The 12,334-nt window shown below is 46.1% G+C and overlaps 1 protein-coding gene across 8 annotated transcripts in view; it reads left to right on the top strand.

The window, feature by feature from the left end:
- Positions 1–12,334, top strand: part of tjp1a (tight junction protein 1a) — a 95,162-nt gene that overhangs the window by 55,422 nt on the left and 27,406 nt on the right. For all 8 annotated transcript variants that reach the window (XM_030376403.1, XM_030376397.1, XM_030376398.1 and 5 more), the window contains 7 exons: positions 6,212–6,268; positions 8,286–8,410; positions 8,990–9,092; positions 9,667–10,009; positions 10,589–10,692; positions 11,665–11,833; positions 12,085–12,220. In XM_030376403.1, the coding sequence (XP_030232263.1) occupies positions 6,212–6,268; positions 8,286–8,410; positions 8,990–9,092; positions 9,667–10,009; positions 10,589–10,692; positions 11,665–11,833; positions 12,085–12,220 (1,037 nt within the window). The remainder of the gene's footprint in view (positions 1–6,211; positions 6,269–8,285; positions 8,411–8,989; positions 9,093–9,666; positions 10,010–10,588; positions 10,693–11,664; positions 11,834–12,084; positions 12,221–12,334) is intronic.

A 12,334-nucleotide genomic window follows, 5' to 3' on the forward strand; every position in this document is an offset into this window, starting at 1 on the left:
AATTGTAAAATTACAAGTGAGGATTTTATGTCCTTGAAGCTGCTGTTGGTTCAGGGCTTCAGTTTGAGGTCCAATTTGTTTCCTACCTTCTAGACCTGGTGGCTTTCTACAGGAAGGAACTCAAAGACTCTCTCTCCCTCTCCCTCTCTCCCTCTCTCTCTCTCTTCCTGTGTCGGAGCAGCTTTTGTTCGGGGATCTTAAGCAAAATGACCATTACACCGTACAAGGATTTTTCTTTTCTTTGGAAGCTGGAGCTGTTTCCTGCAAACAGGAAGTGGGTCTGTGATGGTGTTTCCTGCGGGTGCCGTCGTTGCCCTTAGTTACGAAGTGATGATGTCACCACAGCTGAGCTCCAAATACCCTCTGCAGGCACCTGGCTTTACTCCTCTCAACTCACATTGTGCAACAACACTCAGACACCTAGGTGTTTGGCATTCGATAAGAACATGTCAGATCTACTTGATTAATCCTGAACGGAAAATCAGGGTGACACAGGTGTAATAGAAATGTAAATGAAAAAGGTGAATGTAAAGATCATAGACAGTCGAGGTAGAGACATTATTGACAGTTATGCAACGCTACATTATTGGAACTATACAATATTGACCATTGTACACGACTGCACAATCGCCTGTGCAGTCCCTTGTACTCAGGAGAACAGATTACATCATTTTGGCACGAGTGTGTGTGGTGGTGCGCATGTTGAGAGAGCAAAGGAGACCTCTCTCCCCTCTACTTCCTGGTCAACTCTCGTAACAGTGACCTTATCCAAACCCTTCTCGCTATTGGCTATAAATTCATGGATGTGCTACACAAGGTCATGTAGTCAAGTAAAGTGAATTCAGAAGACGATGCCTTGATTTGTCAGCAGAGCAGTCAATTTATTTTTTCCTGGTTTATCCACCCACCTTCCTACTTTTAGCATTACAAAAGTCTGTGTGTGTTTGTGAGACTGTGTGTAGTTGCAATTCCTGGAGAATTTAATGTGTTCGGTTGGGCCGGGTACACCAGTAGTATTTTCTTGGTAATCAGATTGTTTCTCTAAATATGCTTTGAAATTGGTTTTGTGCAGCTACAGAAGATTAACCAGTTTATAGGCCAGTAAATTCAATATTGATTAAGCCCTAACAGCAGCTTTATATCTAAACTGCTTGAGTGGCCGTGTATTGTGTATTTTCTATTACACAACTGTATTTGTTGGTAGGAATTGAGATGGGATTGGACCCCTCTCCCCCTCTTTCGTGACCCTGGATGTAATATTGAAATGCTGCGGGTTAGTGCTGCACGTTTAATCGAATCGCAATCGCGATATCAGCCTTTGCGATTGTAGTGCAAAAAAAATAACAAATATATAATACATTTTTAAAAATGTGTATTTTCTTATTTATTCCATCTATTTTATTTATTTGTAGTATTGAGAAAACCTAAAAAAAAAAATCTGCACTGCAGAGATGCCTTAATTTTGTAAAATTATTGTTATTTCGATAACGGTACTGTACACAATTTTTTAGTTTTTGTATTTTTTTTTGCTAGTTTAAGTTTGTACAAACATGTTAAACAATTTAAAATGATCAGCTATCTGTGTGCATTTTCCTTAATAACCATGCAAGTAGACTCATGACACCATTTGTTTATTATATCGCAATCGCAAATCGAAAGATTGTCCACATAATTGCAATATGACTTTTTCACCAAATCGTGCAGCACTACTGTGGCTGACTGCGGGCGACCACAGCGTCTTGAGGAATGTCAGTGGCTGAATTCCTGAATTTGTCTCATGCAGTGGGAACTGGTCAGATTCTGGATGTGTTTGGGATTCAGTGTATGAGGGACATCTGCATCACATTGTATTACATGACTATACCTGTATCTTTCCAAGGTGAGTCCGCTAACCTTGTACACCGGAGATGTCATCTGCGACTCCCTTGACCAGATGATGGGCACAGGATGGATTGATAGATGGACAGGGAATTAATGGAAGACAGACACAGAGTCTGATAGATGGATTGAGAGAGGCCAGCCAGACCGACCAACCAGAAAGAGGGATGGAGATGCAGCCTGAGAGGCTGAGCCAGAACGACTGAGAGTCAGCTGGTCAGAAAAAACCAGTGCAGTCGCAGCCAGCCAGCCAGCCATTCTGTCAGTCTACCTTGAGGAGTTTTCAGAGATGTGTTTGTGTGTGTGTGTGTGTGTGTGTGTGTGCGCTCGCTCGTGTGCTCTGGTCCCCTGCAGCCAGAACATGCCGTCCTATCTCCTCTGGACTGCAGTCACGTCAGGCTTGCATGGCTTCCCCCTCTCCGTGCTGGGATTGAGTCCGGGCTAGCCCTGCACTGCCCTCTTCCACAACACGAGATGCTCTTGTTTCGTGTTGTTGGAAAGACGTTTGGTGGGGGTTTTTGTCCAGCAAACTGTTTGGGGGCTCTTTGATTCCCGTCGTCTCACAGTCTTCTGGATGATTCTTCTGAGGCAGTGAGAGAGCTCCAGGCCGAGGGGGACAGAAGGTGGAGGCATCTTGACCCGGATTATATTTAACAGGACTGGCGGTGAGCAAGGTCTGCTCATTCTTTCCATCGCAAAGCAAATATAATAAAAGAAAAGTTATTATTATCACCGGACAAAACGATACCTATCGATACTTTTCATGAAATATTGAGTCAAAAAAAAGAATGCAGATGATGTTAAAACAAGCATTCTTTATTGTATTAGTCTTTTGTATTTTTCAGATACTTTAGGTTAGGTTTAATAATTTTGTCGATCCCTGTGGGAAAATGTTCCCTTGAAGTCCACCCATCCATGAAGCAAGGCTAATGCCAGGAAAAAAAGGGCATTGGCAGCAGAGTGTACAAAGTTACAACTTCCATTGTGGCTCTTCCTATGGAATACGAGGTGTGTGTGTGTGTGTGTGTGTGTGTGTGTGTGTGTGGTGTGTGTGTGTGTGGTGTGTGTGTGTGTGTGTGTGTGTGTGTGTGTGTGTGTGTGTGTGTGTGTGTGTGTGTGTGTGTGTGTGTGTGTGTGTGTGTGTTGTGGTCTCCCACATGCACGGGGCAACATCTGTGTCCACAGCTGTAGATTTCAGAGGTTATTTTTAACAGTGAGCGGATGCACCCAAATCTCTTTAGTTAATGTAGGCAAACCTTACATTTTGTGGTTTTAGGAAGTGATGCATTAAAGAGAATTATGGCATTTCATGACTTGGGATTCGGGGATTTTAAGCGAAACGACAAACGAGTATGTTCCCATAGGCTCATGGGGTGGTGTTGTCCTATACGTCTGATTGGGGGCCGACCTGTGGCCTCAAACAGAGCCCCTTGTGGGAAAGAAGAGGTCATCAAGGTCCCCTCTGGGTTAATGTATCATTTCCCATGTTGGATGCAGCTTGTGGAAGTTTCACACAACCATGCTCTCTGGGCCTCAAACACCCCCAAGGACAAGGTCGCCTGGGGCCTCTGTATCTGTCTGCGTCTATCTGTTTGTGTCTGTCTGCCTCCCTGTCTGCCTACCTGTCTGTCTGCCTGGTCGCATGAGCCGCTGTTGTTCTGTGTTCGGCGAGCCTCCTTTGGTTGGTGTACTGTAGAGTAAATGGAGGGATGAAGGAATGAGTGAGTAAACAAAAGGAACGTATGCACGGATGAATGGATAAATGAACCTCCGCCTGATAAAGCTTTGAGAGGAATGTGTCTATATGGAGAAGAGGGGGGGGGGTGGGGGCGGTGTTAGGCTTGGGGGTGCATGCTGGTGTAAATGGGTCACCCTCCCCTGCTCCTCAACCATTTACCCCAACACAATACATGCCCCCAATTATGGACATAAATAACATCCACACAGTGGAGGCCGGGGTCAGAGGTTAACTGGGTTCTGTACAAAGCCACAGGTTTAGATGTTCACACAGCCGGAGGACCCACACAAGATGACAGACCTCATAAGGGTGGATGGTAGGGATATGGATGACCCCAGGCTGGATCTGATTGAAATAACAATAACAATACAGCTTAAAAAGACACTTATGGTGGACTTTCAGGAACTATAAAACGTCCACTAATGTGCCAACTCAAGAAATGGCCAATCACTTAATGTTTAGCTTGATCGATATTATAATTGTATCTATATGGTCTGGCTAGTTAGCATTAGATTAGCAAACATTCATTTATATGGATTGGACAGTTAGCATTAGGCTAGCCACAATATATCTGTATGAACTGGCCAGTTAGCATCCCATTAGCATTAATCTGTGAACATTCATCTCTAAGGAATGGATGTGCCAGGCACTGGTATGTCAGGCTGGTCTACCTCCCCTCCTTCCTGCTGCTGCTCCTCCCTTTGTTTTCCTCTCCTTCGTCTCCAGTACTCTCCTCCTCCCATGCTTCAAGGGCGTGCTGCCTGGTGACTCAAACCCTATCAACCATGTTCCAAGCAATATTTCACTTTATGGATGCTCCTCCCTGCTATTAATGTTTCCACGACAGGTTGCTGTCATAAACACCCTGAGCAATTTAATTAATCATCTTTTTGTTCGAAAGGCCCAAATTGTTTTCAGTTATTTTCTGGAGATCAAAAAAGTAGTTAAGTATTCTTTTCTAAAGTAAGAGGGAAATTATAATGGAATGGATAGACGTGGGATATGTTTCTCAGGATTGAACCTGGTTTGATTGAGACGGTTACTTCTGGAAGGTTCTTCTCCTCAGCAGAAAGGGGATCTCCACTAAACCGTGTGGGGGTAAAGACCGTTATTAGGCAGCTGATGACTGGTGGTGGTCCTGGCACCTTGAACAGGTTAAATACGGTCGTTGGCGAGGGCGTAGGATTATAGAGTTGGCGGGAGTGTGCAATTACAGGGAAAAAGAGCTGGTGATTTACGCAGCGCGATGTGTGTCGGTGGGTTTGTGTGCGTCTGTTTTTTATGAGGTGAAATGGTCCCTTGGTGTGAGCTGTTGCTGTGATTAACCCTACACCTGTCCCCGACCCAGCCCAAGACACACACACACACACACACACATACTGACTCATCAAAATGTATATACTTTACCTTTGACTAAACCGAATAAACAATATTTTCGAGACTTAAAAACACTTTTATCTTTTACCGAGCTGAATTAACAATATTTGACCGGGCTGAAAACACTTTTACCTTTTACCATACTGAAAAAAAACAATCTTTTACCAGATTGAGTAAACTGTCCTTTATCAAGCTGAAAAAACAGTATTGTACTAAACTGAAAATGTTATCCTACAAAACCAGTGAAAGGTGAGCTGAAAGTCAGACAGACCCATTGTTCAACTTTCAACTTGGTATTATAAGTATCTTTCCAGTTGTATCTCCTGCCTAACCATAACCATTGCCTAGCTATCGTCCTCCCTTCCAAAATGATAAGTTGTGTTGCGTTGTGGCGGAGTGAGGTCTCGTCCGGGGATCATTTCCAGGCGAGCAACACCCGTCAGGCTGAAGACACACAGAGAGAAGGATCCGGAACAACGTGTTAGCCCGGAAAGACAAAACAAACCTAGCAGATGACTTCATCCCTGTCAGTAGGAGTATCAACGCTGAGGGGGGGGGGGGGTCAAGACACTATACCAGAGAGAAAGGGAAGTCTTAGCCGATCTGGCGTTTATCTGGCACTGATCGACTGTTGACCTGGTGTGATTGGTTCACCTGACCCCCCCCCCCCCCCCATGTTTCATTCTTCACTGGACTAGGCTGGTTAACCTCTGCTGCTGAGCTCTGCAAGGCAGTTTACTGTTGTTCAGCAGGCGTTCATAATGCTTCCTTGTTTAGTGGAGTTAGGGGGTTTTAGCGTGCCGCCGAGAAAAGGTTTAGACCAATCAGGGAGTTGTACAGTCCACAGCACGAGGGCCAGTCAAGCAGAAGCTGCTCTGTGGCCCTAGGTGTTGGACACGCGCACACACTCTTATGTTCCAGTTTTATGTTTGTTTTTTTTGAAGTGGGTTTGGCTGAATTTGAATGATGCACTCCTATTGGCTGACTGCCAGCCAGGTGCTCCTCTTCCATTTGAAAACAAAGTTTCACCAAACTGACCGAAACCATTTTTGGCAGACCTGTAGTTTAGCAGAGAATACGAATGAAACTATCTTTTGTAGGAAAGTGTCTACGCTGTTTCAGTGTTGTTGTATAATTGGGGGGGACTGTCTTGTCTTTTTTCGTGATGTAAAGGGTGTGAAGGTCTGACTGTATGCCGTTTCCTGTCTTGTTTTCCAGGGCGCTGCCATGGAGGAAACGGTCATCTGGGAGCAGCACACTGTCACTCTTCACAGGGTGAGAAACCCCTCTCTCATTCTTTAATATTGTCTGCCTCACACATTCTCTCCCTCTGACTCTCTCTCTCTCTCCTCTCTTTTCACTGTAATACAATCTGACTCTCGCTTCCTATTAGTACATTGACTATCTCTCGCTCCTTCTCTTTCTCAGTCAGTCTGCTTGTCGGTCTCTCCGCCTCTGTCCCTCTCTCTTTCCTTCCGTCTCTCTCTATAGTCAATTCTTCATTTTCTCAGTCTCATTCTCTTTAGTTCAGCCTGGCTTTTTCCACCTAAATACACTATACCTCTCTTTCTCCCCCTCTCTCTTTCTCTTTCTCCTATTTCCAAACTCTCTTGCTCTATTTCTGTGTTGCCTCAGGCCTATCTTCCTTGCCTTCTGTGTCTGTGTGCACAGCTGCATTAGGTGAATGTTTGTGTGGGAGCGGGGGAAACAATAGCCAGGGATCCCAGATGGCAGGAAACGGGTTTAAGGAAGACCGAACTCTGCGTCTTACTTCCCGTCTGTGTCCCTCCGCTTCCTGTTGGATTGTGTGTCTCTCACACACACACACACACACACACACACACACACACACACACACACCACACACACACACACACACACACACACACACACACACACACACACACACACACACACACACACACCCCCTTCGCACTCCCCTGTCACAAAGACCAACTCCTCTCCTTAATCACGACACCATTAGTGCAAATGATTGTGACGTTTCGTTATCGAGTTAGCAGCCCGTGTCTCACTTCACAACGTCTGTCCCTGCGGGCTGAGTGAGGCGACTCCAGCCTCGTCTTGTCATTCACTGGGCCGCTGCCACATGGCAATCCGATCCCCGCACCCATACCCGGGTGAACCAGGGTGTCTTGGCAGATAATCCCTGGATACAATGAGCAGGATCTGCGATTCATTCACGAAATTAGGTTGATAGTTAAAAAGGTTTTTTGTTTATTTTTTGTGAATGATAAGTAGAGCATACGTTTTGAAACGTTTGGGTGAATGGTGTTTCAATTCATGCACTTTTCAGGAACACAGCGTGCACTGTTCAAGGCATGGCAGGTTTATTTGTGTAGAACCCCTCAAACAAGTGCTTATCAAAGGTCTGAATCACATTTGAAAGGATGTACAAATAAAAATGTATAATATAAGTTTAACAAGGTAACAGAATAAACGTGTCGGAGCAAGTAGACATACATTCTTAAAAAAAGCTGTGGCAAACGGAATCGATTTGACCCCTATTCAGTAAAAAGTAATATAAATACAAGCTTGCTTATCATCAGATGATTAGTTAGCGTTCCCAGCTGTCAAGTGTTTAGAGTTGGAAAAGGAAAGGGGAATAAAGTGGCCAGGGTGATGCAGGGCTGGGCGTGGCAAGGAAGAACCTGTCTAGACGGAATTCTCACTCTAATCTAATTACCAGGAGCTTTCGTTTGTGGCTCTGTGTTGTCCCCGTGTCTGGCCTGTTGAATTCCACACTCACGCGTACACATGCCCGTTCCCTGCTGTCCACGCTATGACACGTGGACATTGGGCTGACGGGTACAGCACAGGAAGAACCTATGCGTTTTGATTATTGTTGTCAAATAAATGCTTATGTCAGACTCGCAGAATTTTTAATATTAAGTCTACTTTTAGGGATTGAGGGGTTCCCAACTCCTGGCATGTTTGTGGAGTAGAGAGAGAGAGAGAGCGCGCACTTCTAACATCGTCAATCAAATGTGAAGTATCAAATCTCAATCCTCTTTTTACTCGTACACACAACTGAGTGTGATCGTTTGGCATCAGTAGAAAACAATGTTTAACATCAAGTTTCTTTCGACAACGATTTTGATGCCAAAATGTATCCGGTGTCCGAGTGATATACAACACCAGTATTGTTTGTGCATCCTTCATAGTTCTGACCAAAACAAAATCGCTAATTCTATCAGTATTTATAGAGTGTGTGTTTGTGTGTGCACTCGCTCTTATGCGTTTTTTCCTTATGTGGTACTCTTGTCCTACCCAGGCTCCAGGGTTCGGCTTTGGCATCGCCATCTCAGGAGGCCGGGACAACCCTCACTTCCAGAGCGGAGAAACCTCCATCGTCATCTCAGATGTCCTGAAGGGAGGCCCTGCAGAGGGCCAGCTGCAGTGAGTCTCTGTCTGAAGGGCCCCTGAGCTCTTGGGTCCCCTCCACAGCAACACTACTGTGCTGCTGTGGAAGGCCCCAGATACACGCCTCTTGAAGGCTGTCTCTGCTGCACTGTGCGTCCTTTTTTGGGCTAAACCCCAATCCTTTGTGTGCGTCATTGTACATCATGCCACACCATTAAAACCACCAGCAAAGACGAGTGGATGGCAAGATGGGCTGTGAATTAATGAATAAAATCATGAATGAACGTTAATTTCTGTGGTCAAAACCAACACTTTGGTTGACCTTGAAATTCCTCTGCTGTGAATGATCCCTTTTCTTATCTATAAATCCATAAATAAATGTGTAGATAAAGGAAAATATATCTTTAAGTACTAAACTCATTGCATAAGTAAATCCTTATGGGCAAATGATTAAGGTGTAACCGCAGCATTCATCAGAACAAGAGTGAAAAAAATAACGAAATGAATGAATACAATAGACTAAACATCTGTATCAGCAAGGGGAGAAAAATCATATTGAACACCATCCATGTCAAATCTTGAACACAAGGCTGTGCGTTTGTCCGGTGTTTCCAGGGAGAACGACCGTGTGGTCATGGTCAACGCCGTCTCCATGGACAACGTGGAGCACGCCTACGCCGTGCAACAGCTCCGCAAGAGCGGGAAAAACGCCAAGATTGTGAGTTTTTCAACCACACCTTATTCAAACCAATACATTAAAAGTGAAATGGTGTACAAGCCAGTAAAGGAAGGGCATGTCGTTGCATGACACGTCACACTCTTTATGACATCACGTTCTAGTTATGTGACATGTAGAAATGCATTAGGTCATACAGCAGTTAAAACATTGAAGTAGCCGGGTTGATCATTAATGTCCGGGAAGGGCAATTCGTTTTGCAACAGTAGTCATAGTAGCAAAGTGCCATACAAAACAAACAATACAGGGATGACCCTCACGTCATCATCATCGGAGATAGCGCCCATGCAAATCAAGCAGGACCAGGAAAAGACACACTAGGATTAGAATCAAAGAGTAGCATTGTGACATTCATCGGTAGATACACCCCACGATACTTCCAGTACTGCAGTTGATATCCTGTATCAATTTGCGATAAAGCTGACAATATAACACAAATACCACGAGTGGAAGAGCAAGTATTGATTCCCTTCCCCTTTATTATCTATCATTGATTGATGAACTCGGTGTGGTGCGAGTGTGTGTGTGTGACGCGGCCGGGCTCTCTCTTCCTCAGACCATCCGCAGGAAGCGGAAGATCCAGCTCCCGGTGTCGCGGCCCGGCGACCGGGAGACCATGTCGGAGCACGAGGAGGACGAGGAGGAGGAGAGCGAGGATGAGGAGGGTTACCAGGGCAACCGGGCCCAGAGTGCGGCTTACGGCGGGGCCGGGGCCGGCGCCGGCGCCAGCGGCGGCGGCACAGCCCGCCGGCAGGAGCGGGAACACAGCGCGGGGCGGCGCGACCGCAGCGCCTCGCGGGACCGCAGCGTGTCGCCGCGCTCGGAGCGGCGTTCCCAGGCCTCCCTGGGCCCGCCGAAGCCCTCCAAGGTCACCCTGGTCAAGTCCCGCAAGAGCGAAGGTGCGTGTTGGCGGTGGGACGCGCACCCACAACCTTCAGGAATAATCCACTATAATGCACCGTTTCACAAAGTGCACGGGCATGATGACGTTTCTTTTATTTAAAGTTCCCATCACATGCCACCCGGTGTGGTGTGATAAGTGGTGTGATTAGTTCATGCACGGCCGCTATAAATTAGGCCTTACAGATCCCACCCGTCACAAGTTAAACACTATAGCAGTTCTTCAAGTCAAGCCGTGAAACAGCACCCTCTCTGGTGAGCCCAGGTCACTGTGATTGTTTATGTTTATATCGCTGGCCAGGTGATGTCTCTACCAATTAGACCATGCAAATGCACAAGCAGGTGTCTGATGCCGAGCTTGGTGTGGTATTTTGGCTACTTTCTGGTGCACAGTAAGCCTCAATGGATTAACAAATAAAAACAAATGACTGTGGTCTGTAAACATGGATTACACATCCTCTCCTAGTGAGGCAGCACTGGGGACTCACTCATGGCTACACGACAACGCTATGTGTGACAAGCTCCTGAACTTGAACATGTGTCGATTCTCCCCTCTAACATGCTCTTGGTATCCCCAGAATATGGACTGCGCCTGGCCAGCCACATCTTCGTGAAGGACATCTCCCCAGAGAGTTTGGCCGCGCGGGACGGAAACATCCAGGAGGGGGACGTGGTGCTGAAGGTGAGCTTCCCCTACCCGGAGGCCTCTCTGCTGGACTGGGGAGTCACCATGCTGAGGGAGGGGCTGGTGGTGGTGGTGGTGGTGGTGGTGGTGGTGGGGGACAACCAGGGGTGAGCCAGCCATGAGAGACAAGTCACTTACTGGGGTAGAGGAAGAGCAGCTAATGCAATGGAGCCATTTTAAAGTTGTGAATCGTTTCGATCAGTCGGAATACGGCCGTGTGTGTACTAGTATCTGTTGTCATGTGTGGGTTTCTGGGGGCGATGTAGTAATAGTAATGTGGTGTGTGTGTCTGTGTGTGTAGTCGGTTATTGTGTATGTGCCGAGCGTCGCCCACTGGGTGAGGTTGGAGGTCATTGGTGTGCCAGCCCACCAGTGGGAATACCAAACATTCCAGAATTCCTTTGTTCCCGGACCGCTTGTTGCCGTGGAGACTCCATTTTAATCATCATTAAACAGTCACTGTACCCCGTCTCCACAAGGATAATACATAACCATAAATCAAGTAGATTTGGTTCCCGTATTTCTTCATAGCAGTCTCAGCTGTTTCTAGTCTAAAGCTGTTTTGTTTGCGGTAATCTGGTTAAGGCAGTGTGCATTACAACACAAGGCTAATTAAGTAGTAATGCAGTAAAACAATAATACAGCAGAATTTAAATGTTTTGTTATTTGCCATATACTATTGACATAGTTATAAAGTATACAAAGTCATCAGATTTCAATTGTCAATAGTGGGACTAGTGGACTTTGAAGAAAAAACGAACTAGTCAAAAATGTGTGTGAATGTACTTTCAGAATTTTGAGTGGCAAAAAAAATTGGCCACGCCCAGAATTTGCGGCCGACTTCTGGTACATGCCAAATGGTCAAGTCTATGGTCCATTTGCAAATGGCAGATGTTACAAAATACAATTTTACACTTTACATTTTTTTTTAAGTGTTACATTCCTCAACGGTGTCTTTCACTCCCCCAGATAAACGGCACCGTCACAGAGAACCTGTCGCTCGTGGACGCCAAGAAGCTGATAGAGAGGTCAAAGGGCAAGCTAAAGATGGTAGTCCAGAGAGACGAGAGAGCCACGCTTCTAAACGTTCCTGACCTCGACGATAGCATTCCATCAGGGAACAACTCTGACAGAGATGGTGAGAGAGCTGTGTGTGTGTGTGTGTGTGTGTGTGTGTGTGTGTGTGTGTGTGTGTGTGTGTGTGTGTGTGTGTGTGTGTGTGTGTGTGTGTGTGTGTGTGTGTGTGTGTGTGTGTGTGTGTGTGTGAGAAATATCAAGTCTCTTAGCTTAGCCTGAAAGTTTGGGAGAACTTTGAAGTTTTCTGCACTAAACTTGTATTCCATATTTTTCTGGATGTCCTAACCCGTGTATGTGTGTGCGTGTTTCCAGACATCTCTGAGATCCATTCCCTGACATCAGAACATTCCAACCGCTCCCTTGGGAGGGGCAGTCGCTCCAGGTCACCTGACCGCTCAGACACCCACGACCACCCCCGCCACTCCCCTCGCCAGGTCAGCAACGGCAGGTAAGAGAGTAGCGTACACACACACACGCCGCGCGCAGACGCACACAGTCTCTTCCACACACACGCACACTCTCTCCCACACAAACACGCACACTTTTTCATGCACACACACAC

The sequence above is a fragment of the Gadus morhua genome, chromosome 14, assembly GCF_902167405.1.
Source record: "Gadus morhua chromosome 14, gadMor3.0, whole genome shotgun sequence".
NCBI classification, from domain to species: Eukaryota; Metazoa; Chordata; class Actinopteri; order Gadiformes; family Gadidae; genus Gadus; species Gadus morhua.